Genomic DNA, 23,286 nt, shown 5'->3' with positions numbered 1-23,286 from the left:
AATAGTATTCACTATTTAAACAAAGAAAACTCTAATACTCATAATGAAATGTTTTAACACAATTATTTTTATTTTATTATAATTTATAAGTAAAAATATTTAATATATACATAATATTTTTATTTAAACTATAATAAATTTTATATAATGTTGATAAAATTGTAAAAACACTCGTGCAACGCACGGGTTTTATATCTAGTTTCTCTTATAGAGGCTGCAACAACCCTCTTTGACCATCTCAATCTTAAACACGCTTCATCCTTCTCTTTTAATACTTCTATGTTTTCATTAAAGAGCACATATTGGACTATTGATCATCATGTTTGGGAGTTTTTCGCTGCGCACGACTGATCCGGCGGATTGACGTATCTTAGGAGAGGAGAGCATTTAAGTTCTTATTCTACTTAGTGCAGTTGAAGCGCATTCTCCCTAAAGACAACGCCTAGCGCACTTCAACCCAAGCTTCATCTAAACCCATCCTCATATTATTTTGATTATTATCTATTTGTAATTCCACTTGTTGCATCACAATATGAATTTCTGCCGATATTTAATTTCACGATCTTAATTTTCCATAATCTCTCCTAAGGTACGTCAACATGCCGGATCAGTTGTTTGCGGTGAAAAGCCCCAAACTTAATAACCAATATGTGCTCTTTAATGAAAACTGAATAAAGGCAGTAAAAGAGAAGAAGAAAAGCGTGTTTAAGATTGAGATGGTCAAAAAAGTTTGTTGTAGCCTCTACAAAAGGAACTTGTTGAAAGTGTTTAGTGCAGAAAACGAGCACTAGATGGTGTGGTAAATTGGTTTATTGTAACTGGGAAAAGAACAGGTAAGAAATAGGAAGTAAAACAACTCACTATCTGATTCTTCTAAAATGTAGGGTAGATATATTTAGAATAAAAAAAATATCAAAATTAAATAATTATTAATTTCCCTCACTTAGCTTATTAATGACGGATTTCATGATCGATAGAGATGGCAGGAAAATCCACACCTGCGGGGCCCGACCCAAACCCAACCTGAAATTTTGGGTGAAACCCGATTTCTTTGGGTTTGAGTTTCACCCGAATTTTAAAACATGTTTTGATTCAGGTTTGGGATTGATTAAACTCGCACTCAAACTCAAACTCAAACCCAAACCCGAAGCATTATACATGTAATTACCGGCCCTTATATATATTATTAAAGTTATTAAGTAGGATTTTCTTGAAGAATGAAGTTTAAGTAAATATTTAGAATTGAGACGTTTATAAATCCATGAATTATGTTGTTTATCCGCTTATGTTCATGAACTATATTTTTTCCTTTGTATTGGAAAAATGATGAGGTTTAATCAGCTTATGTTTATGTTGCTTTCTTATGTACATGTTGTTTTCCGAGTCAGGTTTTTGGGTTTTTTGTGGGTTCGGTGCTCACATCGGGTTTTGGGTTCGGGTAACCCGAAACCCAGAGATTTGAGTTTGGATTTAACTTTTACACTCATATTAAATTTGGGTGTGGGTGTTAAGTTTGGGTTCGGGTGTGGGAATGGTCAAACTCGCACTCACCGGGCCCATTGTCAACCCTAGTGACTGAATTATTATTATTGGAAAATAAGTTTACAAAACACGTAGGGAAGATAGGTTATTTTTCCTTCTTTTAAAGTTTCTTTTTCTATTGTTGTCTGTTGATTAAATTCTCATTTTTTGACTGCAATTATTATGATTAGGGAAAATAAGTTTACAAAACGCGTATGGATCAACAAGAATTCTTTTCAATCCACATGTTGAGGGCGCCAACTTGCTCCGACAAAAGCGGGTTCTTTTTGTTTTAAGTTTTCACTACATGCAATTAGTTCAATAAATAGATCTGAATTATAACATAGATGAATTATAGGTTTTTTGAGGTTCATATGAACATAACCCTGCTCCTCAGGTCAGCTTCCAAATTCTAGAAAGATTTCAGTTTCTGATGGTTTCTTGAAAAACAATTGGGGGAAGACAATTGAGAAAATTAAGGATCATTCTGAATAAAGAAGTCTTAGTGGTAGATCAGATTTTGAAAAATTTAGTTGTTAACAATCTTTAGTTTTCTTTGTTCCCGAGAAATTATTGAAACAGTTAGAATATAAAAATCACCTTATCATGAAAGTAATAAACAACACCTACGGTCTCCACTAAAAGTTTCCTCAAATTTAATATGTAAAATTCCGAAACGTGACATATATATAAATTTGTTTGTTTGTGATCGAGCACAAAAAAGAAGACAATCTTTCTTACTTGTGTCTGTCTTCCCCAATTTGACTTTGCATTCTAAACGTGATATATTTCCTAGCTGGCTACTTTGTATTATATTATATGATATCCCAAGTAGAGGTTTGTATGCATATATATAAATTGGACTAGAGAGCAGGTACAAAAACATCACACATTCGATCCCTTCTTAGTTTCTTACAGAGAAGAAATATCAAAATCAGATAAGATTTTTCTTCCCAGATTGATCTATCTTGTGTCTGCAAAGTGCAAAATGATACTGTCCTTCTCATCTGTTCAGTACTTAGTACTAGCTCTTCCTCCTCTGTTGGTACTCTTCATTATCCTGTTGAAGAAGAAATCCATCAACAAGAAACTTCCACTTCCACCAGGTCCAAGAGGCCTTCCTATCATAGGTAACCTTCATCAACTTGACAGTTTGAATTTCCATTTTCAACTCTGGAACCTCTCAAAGATCTATGGTCCAATTTTTTCCCTTCGATTTGGCATCAAGAAAGCCATCATTATTTCCACACCTAAAATGGCCCAAAAGATCCTCAATGACCATGATCTTGCTGTTTGCACCAGAGCTCCCACACTTAGCCAGAAAAGAATTTCTTACAATGCCATGGACATGAATTTTTCCCCATACAATGATTACTGGAGAGAAATCAGAAAAATTGCTGCCATCCATTTCTTCAGCGCGAAAAAGGTCTCTAGCTTTTCCCATGTAAGAAAATATGAGGTCAAGCAAATGATTCAAAAGATATCTAGCCATATTTCTTCTTCCAAAGTCACAAACTTGAGTGAGATCATAATGTCTGTCGCGAGCTGTACTATTTCCAGGATTGCTTTTGGGAGAATCTATGATGAGGATGGAGCTGAAAACAGCATCTTCCATAGCCTTCTTGTTCAGGGACAAGCCATGTTTCTAACCTTCTTCTTTTCAGATTACATTCCTTTCATGGGGTGGATTGATAAACTCACAGGCTCACTCGCTCGTCTTGATAAAACTATCAACTCGTTCGATGCCTTTTTCCAACAAGTCCTTGATGAGCACCTCGATCCTAATAGGATCAAAGATCAAACCCAGGAGGATGATATAGTTGATACGCTACTCCAGCTTAGAAACCAGGGTTCCCTCTCAATTGATCTCACCGATGAACACATTAAAGCTTTCATGATGGTACGTATCATTTAATTTAATTTTCATTATTAATTCATCTCTTACATTTATTTTTCCCAGCACACCTACTTAATACTCGTTTTTCTTTACCATAGGACCTTCTTATAGGATCAACTGACACGAGTGTAGCCGCATCAGTTTGGCTCATGACTGGATTAATGAAGAACCCAACAGCAATGAAGAAAGTCCAAGAAGAAATAAGAAATCTATGTGGCAACAAAGACTTCATCGATGAAGTGGATATTCAAAAACTCGAATACTTGAAGGCAGTTATAAAAGAGACACTCAGATTTTATCCGCTGGCGCCACTAATACCAAGAGAAACAATTAAAAATATTATCGTAGATGGGTATGAAATACCAGCCAAGACAATTGTTTATGTAAACGTTTGGGCCATCCATAGGGATCCTGAGGCTTGGAAAGACCCACACGAGTTTAATCCTGATAGATTCCTAAACAAGAACATAGAGTTTAAGGGACGAGACTTTGAGCTCATTCCGTTTGGTGCCGGGCGTAGAGTTTGCCCTGGCATGCCACAAGGAATCGCCACGTTGGAGCTCATAACTGCAAACCTATTAAACTCATTTGATTGGGAAACGCCTCCTGAGATGACGCGGGAAGAGATTGATGATAAAGGGCTACAAGGACTTGCTCGACACAAGAAAAATCACCTGTGTCTTATTGCCAAGAACCGTGAGTGAAAGTTAGTGTGACTTACACTAATGCAATTTTAGTTGGGCCTCTTATCTTTGCTGTCAAGGACTACATGTGAAATTAGGACTTGTAATGGTTGATGTAATTTTAGTTTGGTCTCTTATCATGGTTAGGACTTATTGCCTAGGCATTGCCTATGAGTTTGTATTTGGCTAGTCCCACCATTTTACATTTTAGAATTTCAAACCGATCATGTTATCTTTTTATCATGTTTGCTCTTCCCTTAAATCAATGGACCAAACTTGAATCCTCATTTATTTCCAAAGTCTAATATGATCCCGTTTCTATACGGACTAAATAAGACTTTCTTGAACTTATTACTACAAAAAAGTGTTATTTGGTCTGCAGTGTTAAAATAGGCTTTAAATTTAGAGGAGTGTTACCTACATTCTTTTTTAAACGCATGAAAGTCTTCCCTCAAAAAAAAAAAACGCATGAAAGTCCAGTTTCCATGATATATTTTATCAATGGAATTGTGCACAAAATTGTTTTCCACATGAATGACATTTTAGACTCAAATATAAAATATGTATAAAGAACATAATTTCAATTTATTTGATGTTATTCATATTTAATTATTTACATCAACTGATTTTGGAAACATATCCTTTTTAGTAATTTACAGTATTGAAATTGTTATGTAATTTTATCCAAATGCCCCTTATTATTTAAATAAGTGCTTGTACCTTGTACAAATATCATCCAAATATTTAATAACTTATTTGGAATCCCTTTTTATATTAAAACTGTGCTTATTCAAACAAAGTCATAAAATAAGATAAAGGGAAGGTAGACTTTGTTGAACTAAATTTGCAGCCACATTGACTTTACTTGAAAAGGACCTTACACAAGCTCCAAAACAAGGGCAGAAGCTCCACCACCTCCATTGCAAGAAGCACCAACTCCATATTTCCCATTGTTACGCTTCAGGACCTGTATGGAAAAAGAACCATTAATACATATGGAACATATTAAGAACAATAAAGAATTTATATAAAAAAAATGTATTGAATTATAAACTGAAACATGACATGAACAAATGAATCTTTCAAGTAAATTACAGATGAATAATTTTTTATTTTGAAAAACATGAATAATCTAAAATTATCCTTCTAATACCCCTCACGCAAGAGCCTAGTGTCAATGACACGCAACAAGGATCGAACGCTTGACCACTTAGGCATAGAGTCTCTTAAACTATGCCATGAAAAAGCTTAAGGTATTGGGTAAACAACATATGAAGCGTGTTGGGAAAAAAACAGCTTAATTACGCACATATGACCCATAAGCCCTTATTGCTAATGCTATTCATATGCTATTATGAATACAATTTATGAAAATAAGCTCAAAACAACTTATAGATATCCTGTCAAAAAAAAAAAACAGCTTATAGATATGCATAAGCTATCTACATAAACTCTTCCAAACACTATAAGTGCTTATGGCATAAGATAAGCTCAAATTACTCTTCCAAACATGACCTTAATATTATACTACTGTGTTCTGCCAAACATACCCCTAAAAGTGTCACCAGGATACGAGCCCCACTGCAACCAAGAGGATGCCCCAAGGATACAGCTCCGCCATGCAAATTTAGTTTTTCCTGCAAATTAACAAAGTTACTTCACTAAAATGAGAGAACTAAAGAATATGAAAACAATGGTGACCATGGTGGTGGCAACTCATTTCATAGTTTTTCTGTTTTGATCATATTTAAAAAAATATTTTCTAAGAAAACATTTTCTAAATATTAACTAAACCTGTTTTCAACTTTATTTTTTGTTTTCTTTGAAAATGAAAACAGGAAATGGGAAACCGTATAGAAAATAACAAGGTTTTCAGTACAGGGTTCTCTTTTTTCTCTCTCTTTTAACAAGTTGGGCAACTCACTGAATTAATTCCAAGAAGCTGCTGATTGCAAAGAGTCACAACCTACAGTGAGCAATATGAAGAATTAAATTTATCACCACAAAAAATTAGCACAAAAAGAAATATTACATTCAAAGAAATCCTACCGAAAATGCTTCATTAATTTCAAAGAAATCAATTTCTGAAGCATCCAACCCAGCATGGGAAAGAGCTTTGGGAATGGCAAGACTTGGAGCTGTTGAAAAATCCTCTGGTGCCTGTGTATAATATATAGCTCAGTCATATGAGATTGAAGTCATGAATTATGTATATTAAAAACATTCTGAACTTTGATTTTTTCCATTTCAGACTTTCCAAGGCCTAATGTCTTTTCCCATATTTATTCACGTTTTAATGTACCTTAGCAGCATCAGCATATCCCCTGATTCTTGCAATAACTTGAAGCCCAAGCTTCAGAGCTATCTCTCCACTCACCAAAACTAGTGCAGCAGCACCATCACTGTGAGAAAGAGTAATTTCCATTTCTGTTATGCAATTTCCTCTTTAATCTTCACAATTTTGATATGATAAACAAGAGAGACAAGTTATCCAAGTCATTTGTGAGTAATTTGTTTTATAAAAAAGAAAACACTCGTGACATATAACACGGCTCTCTTCGGATAAAATCATCACCCCATACTAGAAGCATTGCCTGCAGTAATAGAACCTCCATTCTCGGAAGCTGGTGGAAGTTCACGCAACTTGGCAGCATCAAACTAGCATACAAAATGAGAAAACATAAGAAATTTCATGCAAAGACAACCTTAACGAGAAAGGAACTTACTTGCAGATTTAACACCAATAGTACAATAAAGGTTACAACTCAGATGACAGAACTATATATATTCTTACACACAACTATGTTCTTACATTTAATACTCAGGCTATAAAGAATATTTAATACTTAAAAAGTGTTTGAATTGTAATATTTGTATGTTTTCCTACCACGTTATTCAACATTTACCATGGCTCAACTTTTTTGGTTGATTACCTTATCTAGACTTTCATCTTTATCAACAATAATTGAAGGTTTTCCCTTTCCCCCAGAGACTTCAACTGGAACAATTTCCCATTTAAAAGCACCACATTCCTGCGCAGCAATTCCACGCTCATAGCTCAAAATTGCAGTGGCATCCTGAGGAGAAGATAAAGAAATCAAAGCAAGTATATTATAACAATGATCATGTTAAAACCGTTGTGACTAAATTAACTCTTCTAAAATACCTGTTCTTCTCTTGATATTGAAAATTTTTCTGCACACAGTTCAGCACAGTCTACCATGTCAATTTGATTATACACATCCATCAAACCATCTTTCAAAATTGGATCAATAACCGTTTCATGTCCAAGGCGGGATCCTTTCCTGAATTTTACAGCATGTTTAAATCAGTTTATTTTTCTTCAGAATCAATTCTGGCACGCAGAAGCTACTAATAGAAGCTTGTGTCCAGAATTAAGTTAGGCTTTAAAATCAATTGTAGAAGAATTTCCAAACATGCACTTAGCATTGGATCAGCTCATTGAAATAGAAGAAGCAATCAAGCAAATATTAGCATATATAAAGGGTAGTTTTAAGTTTTAACCTTGCATGTGGCAAGTACTTAGGCACATTAGACATGTTGTCCGTGCCACCACCCACAACCACATCATTTATGCCTAATTGAATACTCTGTGCAGCAAGAATTGTAGCTGTGATATACCAGAACAAGTTTAATATTCTTGTTCTTAAAATAATACAAAACAAAGTTTTTATTATGATCAAACACACACCTTTCAATCCTGATGCACAAAGTTTGTTAATAGTAGTGCAGACAACTGAGTTGGGAATTCCTGCTCCAAGAGCAGCTTGTCTCGCAGGAGCTTGCCCCAAATTAGCACTGAAAACATTCCCAAAGTACACTTCTTGTACAAGTGATGGATCAACTTTCGCCATTTTAAGAGCAGCTTCAGAAAAATAAATCCAAGAGAATTTTCAGAAATGTTTTCTTTTCCGGTTAAATTCAGATTGAATGACCAGAAATCCTTCTACAGTTAATTCTAAAGCTATAATCAATTCCAAAGAGGACTATGAGAATTTAGAAACTATAAGTAGTGTCTAAGTGTCAGAACGGATTATGAGAATTTAGAAACTGATCCAAACATGCTAAGAATTGTTCAAATGCAATGAAAGTTCTCTTAAATTTCAAATGATCAAAACACAAATTTCAAATCATTTGAGAGAATCAATATTGTAAAAGTTAGCTTGAATGTAGATAATAAAATACTAACATATATCTAATTATGGTGATAAACACACACATACACTAAAACTAAAACAATTATAAAATGCAATTAGAAGGATTTGAGGACTTAAACATAAGTGTCTGCACACTTACCTTCAATAGCTATAGAGCCAAGCTTGGTTGCCGGAATAGATGACAGAGCACCGTGAAACTCACCAATCGGTGTGCGCGCAACACCAACAATGCATACATCTGTTGGAAATTAAAAAAGAAAAAAACATCAACCAAAACCATCTCTTAATCTGAGAGTTTAAAAAAGAAAAGGAAACTATGAAATCTGTAAATCCAAACATCAAACTTCTGATGTGCAATAATAGTATGTACTTATGTATACATCAAAGAATAAAATGTATGATGAAGACCTCTGGGCTTTATAGAGTCTGAAGATACAGGTGCCAGAGCCATTGACAGATGAAAATGGAATCTGTAAATCCAAACATCAAATATATGATCTTCCACACACAAACAAACATCACAATATATTTAACATAAGTACACTGGTTATTCTTTGCATGTGTAATTTTTCTCCAGTCAAATTTAGTAAAAAACAAAAGTGAAAACATTGACCAAACAGCTTAAAAATTGGAAGTGTCATGAATTTAACAGAATTTATTAAACTATACTTATTCTCTCCTTACTGTTGATCTTGAAACAGAGATCACAAACAAACACAAAGGATGTATCAGAAAGTATCTAACACACACACACAGAGAGAGAGAGAGAGAGAGGTGCTTACTATTGTTGGAGTGGTTGGAAAATGCAGAGACTGAGACACAGAAAGACAGAAGATGGGGGAAGAAAATGGTATTGTCCGCATTTGTTTTGAATATGAATGAGACAGCATCCAAGTCTTTGAATTTTTTTATGATAAATGTCACTTGCTGCTGCAGGCTTGTTCATCGTTTGTGATGACTCGGGTTCCAGCTAAAATTAGATATCAAACACTTAGGTAAGTTAAATTAAATCACTAAGCCACCAATAATTGGAGTAATACCACCATTTGAAGCAAATCAATAGCTACGTGTCGACCTGTAAGTACTTGCTTAATTTTTTTCTTAAAAAAATGGTAGAATGAAAACACATTCATATTATCGAGTATTGAACATGTTGTCAGTGACATGTTGGAAAGACCAGCAAAGATAACACTTCTAGGTTAAAGCTCAAAGAAATCTTTTTGAAAAGAGTTACTCACCAACTAAAATTTTACTATGTATAGGAGATACGAGCCGTTGTGTGCTTAATTTGTTTGTTATGCCATTCGAAGAATAAAATAATGACATTTAATAAAAGTTTGGTTTCTTTCTAATTCCCAAACTTGGCAAAATGCATAAAGGACAAGTTTCAACAACATATGTGAAATCGGACTTTCCCCAAGAAAATACCAAATATTTCACAAATTTAATAATAATTAAAATACAAAATGAAAAGTTGTGATTAAATGATTGTGTAAAACTTTTTACACGGTTAGTGCATAAAATTAATCTCTTTATTTTTATACTCGTTGAAATGTTCTTTTCGTTTTACTTAAGAATATAAGAATATTTTTAAAAAAATAAAACAAATTGACCAACCGATGGTGATTTTGGTCATGTAAGCATCTAATGTGGGATGTTGTTGAAAATCGTCTCACTTGAGGCGAGTTGTCCGTGGATCATCAAGTTATGCAGCGAAGAGCTAGCCTGTGTTTAAGAGAGTTTTTTCGAGTTTAAAACTCACCTAATGTGAGACACCTTTTATAATGCCACAATATTATCGCCTCATATGAGGTGTTTTCCTCACTACCTATCTCGATAGCCTCATTTGGAGCCTTTTTTTCTCACTGCTTATCTTGTCTTATTTTAAGCATCATCTAACCCTATAAATACATGAGTCCCCAACCGCAAGAATTCACACTACTCCCACACTCTTATTCTCTCTCCTACACTTTTCTCAAACCTTTTTCTTACATAATGAGTCTATTAGTTGCTTTCGTGCATTATTATGGTATTGTTTAAAGGTGAGAAGAGGTCCATGCAACTAAAACGCAACATAGGTGTTGGAGATGGAGGTCCAAGGTTCGAACCCTGAGGAGGAGCATTTGTAATTACTAACAACTAACGACTAACATTTGCCTATAAAAAAAAACTAAAACGCGACATGAGAAAGAATAATCTAAAGAAGAAAATTACTTTCAAAAAAAAAATCGAAAGAAGAAAATTCATAACAAGTTGAAGCTTGGACATAACCAAGTTACTTCTAGCATGACTTGTAGATTTTTGGTTTCACATAATCCAAGTAAATCTACAAAGTCTTCAAGTATTTGATGACGAGGACGTGGAATGCATGATCAATGACTTTAAGCAGCAATTATTGATGATAGTGTTGGAGTTGCACGTTGATATTGATCAGGTTGGAAGTTCATCAATATTTGTCACAATGAATCCGATAAATGCACAGACATTAAACGATGAAGGTGATAGATGTATCGAGCAGTGAGTTTCTAGAGCAGAATATTGCATTGTGGATCCCACGGTTAACTTGGCCAATGATGATCACCAAATCGACCATAAAGTGGATGCTTATGTCATTGTTTCAAAAGATGAGGATGAACGTTATGAATGTGACATTCTTGATGAGTTTTGTCTGACATGGAAGTAGAAAGTGCATTTGACGCTAACATTGAACAACCGATAACACCTCTTTTCCTTGCATCTCCAATTCCATCTGCAATAACAATTAACGTTTATTCTGAATCACATGGTGCGTACAATCAACTTATCTCTTCATATGCTGCATTACAAATTATATTACGGCTGATTTTATTTATTCATTTCAGGTGTACCAAGCACCCCATTGCAGGCAAAGCTCCTTGCGCAGGGCTGCTGCTACTGCGCTCAAATATGTGCTTGCTAATGGTAATAACATTTTTTGGTACATTGAAAAGATAAGTTGCACCCACCAGAGATTGATCTCTAGATCTCCCCCACCCAACTCACACGTCCCCTGACTCTTACCACTTGAGCTATCGTTCGGAGACAATGGTTATAAACTTTAGAAAAGTGAATAATATTTTGATAGGATAAATTGAAACCAATTTGAGATAAAATTTATAAAATTAGTTTTTCTTAATTTAAATAATTTACAGAATGCAAGTCATATCGTATCAATTTATTATTCAATTATACAATATTAATTTTTTATTATTTAATTATTTTAATTAGCTAATGTTTATAATCATTTAATATAGAGATTTTTTATTAAAATAATTGAAAAATGATGCGTAAGATATTATTCAGTAATTTAAAGAATTAAATTCAAGATTAATTTAATCAAATAAAATAAGACAAAACTTTTAGTTTAAAATGAGGGGGTGTAACGTAGTAAAATTATATAAGGAGAATCAAAACTGGATTTTGAAATAAAAAAAGTAACAGGCTGCTTACTGGAAATAAACTTCATTTTAGCGTTAGAAAAACTGAAATGTGATTTCAAAATTGTTGACACAAACAATGTCTTCTTCTGTAGGTCATAACTGAAGTAAAACTCCTTGAAATAAGGTCTTCATTACATGGTTACATGGTTCTAAAACTTTCACGTTCAAGTCCAAAGATGAATCAACTTCTATTTAGGAGAATAGCTAGTTACAAATTGTATCATTTGATGCTCTCGGACATGATGACCTTTGTAGCACCTAAAAGGCGTGGTATATTGAGATAAATTTATCCAATTGAGGCTTTATTTATGTCATTGGAAATATATGAATCCTATATACAACTTCTATGTTCAATGTGAGACCAGGATCAATCACTATTGTGGTGAAAATTTTACTGTAAGCGTTTCGTCTATGAAGCTTTTTTGGATTTTTGGCAGTAGTGAAGGGTATAACTTGAGAGGTAGGTATCTGAATTATATGGGCTTATCAAAAAAATAAAACTGAAATCACTGCAAAAACTTATATGGTAACCTGAGCTTAAATGGAGATGAAGACTATTTATGCTTTAAGGAATTTGTTGCGAACGAATTATATCATGTTCTCAAACTTATCAAGCTTCTTTACCCTTTGCATAGACCTTAAAAACAGGGTCAAGAAAACACCTGCATATAGAATAAAAGATGATGTAAAACTAAACATGATTAGACAATGTTAGGAGATAAAGCTATAAGATAGAAGAAAAGCCACCTGCACCAAGGAATGATCCATTTGCAAAACTTTGATTGCCTTGGCTACTCAAAGTGAGACCAAGATTTAGCAGGGTTCCTCCAAATACTGTATATATTGTACCCATTTGTAAAACTGTTGCTTTCCGAGCTGCTCTTTCAGACTAGCAAATCAAGTTACAGTTTCAAATGAGAAAAATAAGTTGCAGAATGAATACAGCGTTAGAAGTATAATATAAATATAAATTTTTTAATGTGTTTTCACCCAACAAGTTAAACTTTTGGAGTAGTTGGTTCGTGACACGGTATCGAAGTCTCAATGACCAAGTGATCTGGAGTTCGATGATTGTTGCTGTCATTATTATAATAAAAAGTTGAATTTCATCACATGTTATGAGAGCCTGTGCATTCTCATCATTCCAAGCCCAATAGGCTTTTGCGTGAAGGGATATGTTAGAAGAAGAATAGCCTAAAACATTAATGTGTGTTCACCCAACAGCTTAAACTTTTAACCAGGTTAGGATAGTTGGTTCATGATACTACTTTGGACCATTTAATAACCTTTCAAAGTTGGGCTAAAAGTCCAGGGACTAGTTCTTTTGACCAGGTTTTTAAGGAGTCACAAAATCAACCCTAATTAGAAATGGTTTATCTCCACAAAAAATGCTCTGGTATGATTCAATGTATATCACAATTTTTTTAACATAAAGCACAAACCAAGTGAAGATAAAAGAGATTGCTCACCTCAAGCACCCGAACTCGGAGTTTCAGATCGCCTGCTTCAACTTGCTTTACAAACTCCTCTATTCTTTGAACTCTGTATGGCATTGAAATGGAATTGGTTCTTACCTAAAAAATATTACATGAGACTTATCAATGTAAGTGTTGCATAATGCCATCATTAAAATAACACTGCTCATCAGATTACTAAATTATAGAGAATCTATCATATGGAATGAAAAGCTAAAATCAGAGTTCCAGGTAAGGTGTGATACATCATCTGCTTGCTTCCTTATCTCCTCCACGAATTGTGTCCCCGTGCGCTGCTTTGTTCTTACATCCAAAAGCTCCTGTAGGATAAGCATGTATGACAGTATGAGTATTACATTTTAACGAATAATGAGAGCAATAGTTGGTCATAGACAGTCTAACCTGCGCATAAGGTGCAGCAATCTTCACAAAGGAGAAATCTGGATTGAGTATGTAGCCTATGCCTGCCAGAGAAATAGAGAGTCAAGTAGAGATTAGATAATGAAGAAATTAAAAACACTATCTACCCTTATAATATCTTGAGAATGTAAATAGGGTAATTATTCATTGTGTGTCATGTAATATGGTAATGAGGGAGGGAAACTGAACCACCCCTATAATATGTTTGAAAGTAAATAAATGCGTCTGGGATAGACAAAACTGAGAGAAATAACTTAGGATCTGTCCTAATAACCATAAAATCACAATAATTACACAATTATTTTAAGCATGGTATATTACAGCACTATTCATAGGAAAGGGTGGATTAATGATTTTATGATGTCCAAACTAACGTGAAATCACATTAATAATACACAATGGCTTCGTTAAGAAGAATCTTCAAGGAGTAATCACCAATGGTGAGAGAGAGAGAGAGAGAGAGAGAGAGAGAGAGAGAGAGAGGAAGTAAAGGGGCAAACCTTCTAGGGTAGAAAATGCTCTAATAACAAAGGTGAAAGTAGATGGAAAACGGAATGGCTGATCTTGTGCTATTGCAAATAAATCCTGCCACAAAATTCCATCAATAATAAAATTGTGAACGGCATAGTAAAACAATGATTTGCCATCTTCAAATTATTCTCACTCCCAAAAGAAACAATCACCGAAGATATTCATGAAGGAACTAAGAATTTAATGATCCAACATAGCTAAACACCCATGTACCTCTCCAATTGCGGACAAAGTCTGCTGTTGATCTGGTGTCTGGCTTAGAAGATTGTCCAAGAAAAACTGTACAGATCTCCTCACCTGGAAGTCATGTTAAAACATTTATAAGATCAAGATATGGATCATAATTTTAAACCGTTAAGTGAGCATCTTATAAAAGAGACGGGTACTTAGAGTATATTTGAATGCAGATTAAAGAGCACTAATTTGAGCTTATTTAGTGCTTTTCTTGGTTAATAAGCTGCAATGAGTGTCATTTGGTCCGCATCCAAACGGAATCTTAATGTACTTACTGATGTCAGGTCCCCAGTAGGTTGGAGTGCACCAAGATCTATAAGGCATTGCATAACCTGCACCATTGTCAATTGGAAGTTAAAGTTAATGTAAAAGGGCCCCCCGAAGTGGTAACTTCAATTTCAGAGTAACATCAGATTCTTTATTTAAAATTTTCGCTGGTTAGGAAGTTAATCAAGTCAACAGTGAATTTACTATTAAAACTAAAGTGCTTGAGAGAAATTGTGTCACTACTCAGGGGAAGACATATTACATTGTGGGGCATTGCCCCCACAAGGATTTTTCTTTTCTCAATATTATATATATTATGTGTATTCATTATCACATTGTTTGATAATATTACTTTCAGAACCACTTAATTTTTTATCTAACATTTCTACATATCTATTAGAATTCAGGTTAGGCCTAACTCTACACAAAAGCTAGCTTAGGGGTGAGCGTTGCTAAGAGATAGGCTCTTTTACAAATGTGAATTGCTGAATAGATAGGTTCTTTCACAATAGGAGATTCACTCTAACTACTGTGTTTTCGGATAACTTGATAATCTGAAAAATAAAAACAAAAATCGTGACAAGGTCAAGTGCTAAAAATCATGACATATAAATAAATATAAAAATTAATCCTTACAGATAAAGTTGCTTAGATACAATCAAGACATTGTAAGATTTTCATATTTTCAATAATTTCCCGAACCTAATCTTACTAAGCTTTAAGCTTGCTAAAAATAAAATCTTTTAAAAAATAATCAAGAGTATTGAGGGCATTAAAACAGGTAAAATGTAGATGGATGATGCTATTTTTGGATGCAAGGAAGAAACCTTGGGGTTTTGGTGCAGAAACCAGCAATGGAAAAGCAAAATGCACAAACTGGGGAAACAAACATACTTGCAACAGTTGCCATGCCTTCAAACAAGTGCTACACACTGCTCACAAAAGCTTCTCCGGTTTCAATTGCAATGCGCAATATGACGCAAGTGGTTAGAGAAAATAAATCAAAAAGATGAACTGGCAAGAGAGGGCGTGGGAAGAAAAACATGGAAAAAATAGTCATGAAAATAAAGTACATCTCCACAGTTCAGAGAACTCAGTAGCAGAAGATTGATAGGATAGGTCAAGGAGTATGATACAGCTTTGTACCATGTTAAAATTATAAGATTTTAGTTTTTTGGGTGTGGAGAGAGAAAAGGGAGATGATAGAAACTGAAATTGATATTTCTTGATCTGAGATGATGTGTTGGGTGATATTAAAAAGGATAAAATGCCAATCCCTATTTATGCAGATCAGTACTCTTAATCCTAATTAGGTCAGAAAAATCATGACGTATAAGTAAATATGGAAATTAGTCATTTAGAGAGAATCTAAATTACTACATACAATCAAGATATTGTAAGATACTTTCATTTATTTAAAAATATCACAGATTTTGATCAAATGATAAAAGCTGCAATATCATTTCATCGTAATGTGTATATAATCAGATAAGAAAACTCATTTCATATTATTATAACACAAAATTCCTTTGATGTTATGATCTAATTTCTGGATCCATACATCTGATCTCATCTTTGCACAAATTATGAAGCACTGAAATCAATTTTATGAACCAAAATAATGTCATAAGACTTAAAAGCAGAAAATAGTAAATACAAGGACATCCTACACGATAAACTATTATGTTCCTTGTAAAGTTTCATAATTTCATATCTATCAAGTTCCTCACAATGTTGGACTAAGAAGGAGAAAACAGGCAGACAAAAAAAGCATGTCCCCAAAATAGCTTTTCCTGTTGCTTGTTAGGATAATGTTCATAGTGTTAAATATAGCAAGTATAGCAGAAAAATAGACCTTTTTGGCATCCTTCTCATAAACAGAATAGAAGAGTTCTAGCAGCCTCTCTTGGGTGAATGATTTTATCTCCCCCATCATGCCAAAGTCATAATAAATGATAGATTCATCAACATCAATTGCAAGATTTCCGGGATGTGGATCAGCATGAAAGAAACCTGTCTTCAATATCTGCAAGACAAGAAAATTTTAATGCTAAAAATACATTTATCTAAACATTCCCATGAACCAAAGAGATTGCTGTATTCAAAATCAGACATTAAATCAGGTTCCAGAGAGAAACAATTTTGGAGACCTGAATTAAGTATGCCTCAATAGCACGTGATGAGATCCGTAAGCGATTGTAACCACGTGAAGTTAACGTATCTATTTGATTTATTTTGATACCTGTTCCCGGGAAGTAAAATCAGAGTAGGAACAGTTAAAAATCTAAGCTCAATGGCATAATGACATACATCACTTGAAGGAAAGGAAATTATTGGCTTCCACTAGTAAAATAAAAGGAGAAAACAAGGAATATGCTCTAGTGAAGATGACAACCTGGCACATACTCCAAGGTCAACACCTTTTTTGCAGTATAATCCCAATAAACCAGCTACAAAGGTGCAAATAAAGGATACGATTAAAATTTAATTGGTGCTGGACACTGGCAATTTATGTAGGCCAGGGTGAAAAGTTTCAAGAAAACTGAAGCTATCAAAATATTAATAGGATTTAGTAATGCAGCAAGATACATACAGGTACTCGGACCCATTTTATGTTTCGAAAATCTCGGCGAAACTTATCAGCATTCTTCCCTTCATTTATATAATCAATTTCTTGATACAAAATCCTGAAAAGTAGCATGTATAGGACATTATAAATTATGCAAGGCAGTGTAACAAGTATTAGAAATGATGACAGAAGTAATTAGTGACAGTAGATATATGAATCCCAGAAAGAGTTACTAAGGCTTTAACAAGCAATAGGGAAGGTGAAGTTTACTCCAAAGATAATGTTTGTGTTACTTACGTTGCACATTCTTCATAGATACCAAGCCAATCTCTTGTTGGACCACCTAGTGTTTCACTTTTCTGAAAATACTCTGCAATTAGCTTTAAGTTTCCTGGACAGGACAAGAAAACTTGTTAAAGTAACAAACAAAATCACAACTACTAATATTTCATTTCATTTGTTGGGGCAGCAAGCAAAATTAATTGACCATAATAAGTAGTATTAAATCTCAATGTAGTTACGGAAAAAATAACTCAGCCAGATCCATTGATCAGGTTAGAATGTTAGATTATATAAAAATAAATCAGTCATTGAAAACAACATTTATAAGACTTCAAATCATATAGTTTCATGGAATTTCTTGGAAACAATGCATGGAAGCATATGTTAGGCATTGATAGAAACATGTTGCAATTGCTGTTTCAACTCTATCTCCCTAAATGAACTGTTAGCAGAATTTATGGTAGTCGAATCTAGGAGCCAAATCATAGTAACCCCAATGCCCCGTCATTACATATCAATGTCACTCTTCGGCAGTTATTCCTGCAACCAAGGAAGCATACAAGGGGCAATGTGAATTATTAGAATTTGGATTAGGTCTAACTCTTCCCCAAAAGCTTGCTTAGAGGTGAGGGTTGATCAACCCTTTATAAACACTTATTTGGCCATATCTCTAGCCAATGTGATACTTCTCACACCTCATCATGCCCAAGGCTGGACATCTGGAGTGTGAAATGTGCAGGAAAGGAACAAGTGTGGGTGGCCCATATATGGGTGGTCTCTATTCTCCAATAATCGAATTTAGGATAGGCTCTGATACCATTTTACAATTTGGGTTAGGCCTAACTGTACACAAATTCTAGCTTAAGGTGAGAGTTGCTCTACCATTTAAAAACACTTATTTGGCCATATCCCTTCCTTTGTTAGTTAGCTTGTAAGGATCATAGTTAAATAGAGTGAAAGGGGAAATATTATAAATGGGAGACAGTTAGAGAGGATTCGCATCTTTGGGAGATATCTTGATCTCTCAAATATCGAGGAATTTAGTGTAGTTTCATAGCATCCTTTCAATTAAAATGCAATCTTTCTTCCTTGTTCATTGCTTGGTGCTGACTCCTATCAGCTCTAGGTCAAGGATTGTTGTATAAAGACAACGAAAACACTCAAGTTGTGGGGACATTTTGATACCATTTGGACTGGTTTGCCCATTGATAAAAAAGTCTAGTTCAAGATACTATTCTTTTGTTGGTGTAACCTTATATCTTGGAAAAGTAAGACACAAAATGTGGTGGCTCAATCCAATGCACAGATTTAGTATTGGCTATGGCAGTGTGAACTTATATGGGCAAATTTGGGAGTTGAAGTACATGAGTTGAAGGTTGGAATTCATGGTCACATGAAGTTTATTGTAATAAATCAAATACCTTCACATATTGTGTTAAATCCAATCTTCTATGATTGGACCAAGCATATAGAAATTGATTATCACTTTATCATGGAAAAAGAGAGGAAATAACTGTTGAGTTTGTTAAATCTAGTGATCACTTGCAGACGTCCTTGCAAAGTCTCTTTAAGGTCCTCAAAGCAACTTGGCGCATATGATTTGAAAGTTCTAGGTTAAAGAAGAATATTTATAAATAATTAGGATTTCGCCGATATTATTTTCTTAATTTCCTAGTTTCCTACTGTTGAAGATTGTAAATAATGTATATATAATTGATCCTTGTGACGATTTCCTATAGCAATTCAGAAATTCTGAAATCAATTTTAATTTGACATTAGCTCTATCAAAATTAAAAGATGTTTGAAATGGTAGAAACAAAATGACACGACTTACGCAAGTCGATGTCAAAGAGCTTCTTTAGTCCAGGCCTTTGAACTTTGACAACTACTTTTTCTCCATTGTGCAGAATAGCACGATGAACCTACAATAGGACCCCCAAAATTGATATAAAAGTTAATTAAATAGTCTCATTTGTTTTTCTGTAATGCAAAGCTGGAATTGAATTTATAGTAATCATCACAACATGAAGGTCATTCTTAATATCAATACATAGGTATAATTCACCTGACCAAGACTAGCAGCAGCAATTGGCCGATCTTCAAACTCTTTAAACAATACATTAATGGGAGCTCCTAATTCACTCTCAATAAAGCCTATTGCTTTCTTTGGGGAGAAAGCAGGGACCTTGTCCTGAATAATGTTGTAATATGAAAACGTCAATATATAAAATCTGGGTATCTGGCGTTCAAGGTTAATACTCTTCATTCTAGAATTGCCAATAAGCCTGAAAATGTGAAAAGAAATACCTGCAATTTCGCGAGTTCATCCACAAATTCACGGGGAAATAGATCTGACCTTGTTGATGATAATTGTCCAAGTTTAATGAAAGTTGGACCAAGCTGTAATACACACTCCCTTAGCCATGAAGCAGTTTTCCGCCTTCTACCTATCTGAAATGCAATGTTCAAATACTTCAGTTTAGCAAAAGCACAAGCACCAACATAAGCTAAATACTTAAAAAAAAAGGCTGAATGCTTGTTGAGCAGGTTTCTACCAGAAATGGTTGAAGTCACAAACAGAAGAATTTGACAAGATCTTCCAGAACCTACCTGCTTTTCTTCTGTAAAGCCACCCAAATAGGCCCATTTTGCATTATCCAACAGAATACGAACACGTAAAGAAATAACAAAAGACCAAACATCAATAGACCTCTGCCAGGAATTGTAATTTTCATTGGCCCAACTGAAGCTTTCGTCTGAGGGTAAAACTTTTAGCTCTTCCAATGGTGGAAGTTCTTTAGAGGTTCTAGATTTCATTGTAGTTGTCAAGGCTGGTGTAGAATCTCTTCTTACCAAACTTGCTCCGTTAACAACTTGCTTTGAACCATTCACCGTCTGCACTTTATTCTCTGAGATTGTCTTTCGGTTCATTACCTCATTTGCTGGTACCATTTTAACAGATCTACCATTGGTACCGTATTTCGATGGAGGCAATTCCGTCTGTCGCATTTCCACCAGGAATCTAGTAAATTTATCTTTCCCGGACTTATCAGATGTTGACCTTTTATTATTTGACAATTTATGGGCAGAAATTGAGCCAGTAAAACCGAGATTGTCTAGTGCTCTTCGGTGATTTGGCAACTCTAGATTGTTATAATAACAACCATGCAAAGCCATCGTTACTGCCATTTTTTATGATGATACCTTGAAAACATCGATATAAACAGTAAGAAAAAGTAATGATAAATGTCAAGTTAGGAAATCAATCGGGATAATTTGGAAGCTCATAAGAACAAGGCTTAAAGAAGATTAAAGGGAGGGGAGTGCAGGTTGGGTAGAAGGATTCAAGTGCTAAAAAAGTATTAAGATATTCAAATAGTAAACAAGAACAGAACAACCATGGCCATTTTCCCATTAGGCCGGGTTGGTAGCACGGATTAAACAGTGCCATAATGTCCTATCATGAATCATGTGAAATGAAAGACCATTTAAATGCAAACCCTTCTTAATAGTTGTCTTATAGTTTTTTTGGTTTCCATATACCTCTAAGAACCATACTATCCTTCATATAATCTAACCTTTGTACTAGTGCCATCACAGGTCTTAACATATGCTCTAACCACCTAAAGTAAGATTCTACAATCTTTTTTGTTAATAGGTGCAACCCCTAATGATTTCATTCTTAATCCTATCGTGTGTTATAAGACTACCCATAACTATCCATAAATAACATTCTCTTTCCTATAACACTAAGCTAACTTTCTCCTTGGCTCTTCACTACCTAGCATTTAATCCAATGCAATACCAATAATTTTGCAGCCTTGCAGGTCTGATAGTGTTAGGTAAAACTTTCGCTTCAACTTGAATGATACTTTTCAATTACAAACTACACACAGAGCATTCCTCCATTTCATCCTTAAATGAATGAAATTTAATTAATTTAGAATCCATTCAAATGTCATATCTTTCTCCTAACAAGTTTCAAAGAACTTGGTGAACATAATATTTTGTGTTGAAAGATTTTTCTAATATATAATATGCATAACAGGAAACTAAATAATAATATTGTAACTCCATCTCAGATAATTCGTTATCATGTATCAAACAAGTAAAAGCAAATCTTACAGCCAACCATGAAAAGCTTAGAGTCCAACATCAGTTATCCAGCAATCAGTAATTATTAAAAAGGCCAAACAGAAGCGTATTGTAGAACTAAGTAGAGTATATAATCATCTTCCATTGACTAAGAAAAATTTAATAATGAAATTTAAACAACTGGAATCAAAACATTGAAACACAACCCTTTGACTCTTAATTGAAGATAAGCTCACAAAAATTTCTCCAGCAATAAAAGGGGAGGGAGGATGCTATAAATCAGAAAGATTAAATCAGCAAATAATCATGACCAAATTTACAGGGGAAATCACATATCATCTTGATAAAACTCACAGAACAACATTAACAGCTGATATACAAACAATTCAAAGTTGAAGAAGAGTGAAAGAGGAAGGTTGATGCAAACCTTGGATTACAGAGACACCCTCAACTCAAAGGACTAGCACAGAGGTACTAGGATGTTTTGTAAACTGTGAGGGAAGTTGAACATGAAACACTAATGAGTGGTTTGATTAATATTCTGTTTTAATTTTGTTTAATATTGGCATAAAAGAAAAGACAAGAGAGAAGTAGGTGCTTTCAACATGTGCCATTCAGAGGGTTTGGCTCATGTGGGTCTCTTTGAACCGCACGTATCTAATTTCTTCGCTGAAACTAAATGTAATGTAATGTAAGGTACTCTTTGTGTGACAGGGAAGGCTCCAATCATGTCAGAATTTGCATGTTGTATTGGCCAAAGCGGTGAATTCCCATTCGGTTATATATTATATAATTCACTTTTAAAAAAATCATCTTACAATATCTAATCAATCAAACATTAAATATATTTTGGCTTAATTGCAACTTTGGTCCCTGACATTTACAAAAGCCACGATTTTGGTCCCTCACCTAATTTAATTACAAAAATCGTCCCTCACCTAACACTTCGTGAACAACGTTGGTCCAACCGTCAATTTTTTAACGGAAGAAGCTTACGTGGCGTCTAAAAGCTTATGTGGAAGTGCCACTGGCGTCAGAATCGATTTTTTCTCTCCTCTCGGCTGTTTTTTTTATCTCATAGTGAAGCTTTGCTGTTGGGAGGCCTAGTTGTTGGAACGCTGGGATTGAGGTTGTGTCCTATTCCTCTGAGTTTTTTTGTTGTTTTTTCCTCTGAGATGTAGAGGCATGTGCCTCCCTCTCTCCAGTGGCACTTCCACCTAAGTTTTCAAACACCACATAAGCTTCTTCCGTTAAAAAATTGACGGTGGGACCAACTTTGTTCACAGAGTGTTAGGTGAGGGATGATTTTTGTAATTAAATTAGGTGAGGGACCAAAATCGTGGCTTTTATAAATGTCAGGGACCAAAGATGCAATTAAGCCATATATTTTTTCAAAGCAACCCTCATATTGAGGCTCATATTGAGGGATAATAAGAGTTTTTTTTACAAGTTCAAGTAGTAAGAATTATGAGCCATCAAATTTTAACAATTCGATTGGTGCACCGTTATACCAAAATAATAATGGTCTACCCTAGTGGGCGGGCACCTTTATTTCAATCGGTTTTAAATCATTCACACTTATCATCTTCTATTTCATTTCATCTCATCACGTTCTCTTTTTATCTCTCTTATATCGTGTCATATATTATTGATATAATTTCTCTCTTCTTTCGCAT

The 23,286-nt window shown here is 34.5% G+C and overlaps 3 protein-coding genes across 3 annotated transcripts; 1 reads left to right on the top strand and 2 right to left on the bottom strand.

Moving 5' to 3' along the window:
- The first annotated feature begins 2,415 nt into the window (after positions 1-2,415).
- On the top strand, positions 2,416-4,344 carry LOC130723159 (6,7,8-trihydroxycoumarin synthase-like). The gene is made up of 2 exons (XM_057574115.1): positions 2,416-3,421; positions 3,517-4,344. Exons 1-2 carry the CDS (start codon positions 2,510-2,512, stop codon positions 4,120-4,122), a joined length of 1,518 nt encoding a protein of 505 aa, XP_057430098.1. The 5' UTR covers positions 2,416-2,509; the 3' UTR covers positions 4,123-4,344.
- A 435-nt stretch (positions 4,345-4,779) lies between these two features.
- On the bottom strand, positions 4,780-9,216 carry LOC130723160 (acetyl-CoA acetyltransferase 2-like). Its single transcript, XM_057574116.1, has 13 exons — positions 9,062-9,216; positions 8,688-8,749; positions 8,419-8,517; positions 7,814-7,987; positions 7,627-7,732; positions 7,268-7,406; positions 7,035-7,178; positions 6,677-6,759; positions 6,404-6,503; positions 6,151-6,261; positions 6,026-6,067; positions 5,652-5,738; positions 4,780-5,068 (listed from the first exon to the last, which is right to left on the bottom strand). The coding sequence occupies exons 2-13, from the start codon at positions 8,728-8,730 to the stop codon at positions 4,979-4,981; spliced, it is 1,218 nt and encodes a 405-aa protein (XP_057430099.1). The 5' UTR covers positions 8,731-8,749; positions 9,062-9,216; the 3' UTR covers positions 4,780-4,978.
- A 2,626-nt stretch (positions 9,217-11,842) lies between these two features.
- LOC130722274 (protein ACTIVITY OF BC1 COMPLEX KINASE 7, chloroplastic) lies at positions 11,843-22,291 on the bottom strand. Its single transcript, XM_057572959.1, has 18 exons — positions 22,038-22,291; positions 20,126-20,719; positions 19,823-19,966; positions 19,581-19,706; positions 19,350-19,437; positions 17,531-17,624; positions 17,258-17,351; positions 17,060-17,114; positions 16,815-16,906; positions 16,520-16,690; positions 14,673-14,729; positions 14,377-14,460; positions 14,133-14,217; positions 13,615-13,676; positions 13,458-13,532; positions 13,207-13,311; positions 12,485-12,626; positions 11,843-12,399 (listed from the first exon to the last, which is right to left on the bottom strand). Exons 2-18 carry the CDS (start codon positions 20,702-20,704, stop codon positions 12,326-12,328), a joined length of 2,127 nt encoding a protein of 708 aa, XP_057428942.1. The 5' UTR covers positions 20,705-20,719; positions 22,038-22,291; the 3' UTR covers positions 11,843-12,325.
- Positions 22,292-23,286: the final 995 nt, after the last annotated feature.

This window comes from Lotus japonicus, chromosome 6 (genome assembly GCF_012489685.1).
Source record: "Lotus japonicus ecotype B-129 chromosome 6, LjGifu_v1.2".
NCBI lineage: Eukaryota > Viridiplantae > Streptophyta > Magnoliopsida > Fabales > Fabaceae > Lotus > Lotus japonicus.
Note: the sequence above shows the minus strand (reverse complement) of the source record. Positions and strands in the feature narration are given on the sequence as shown.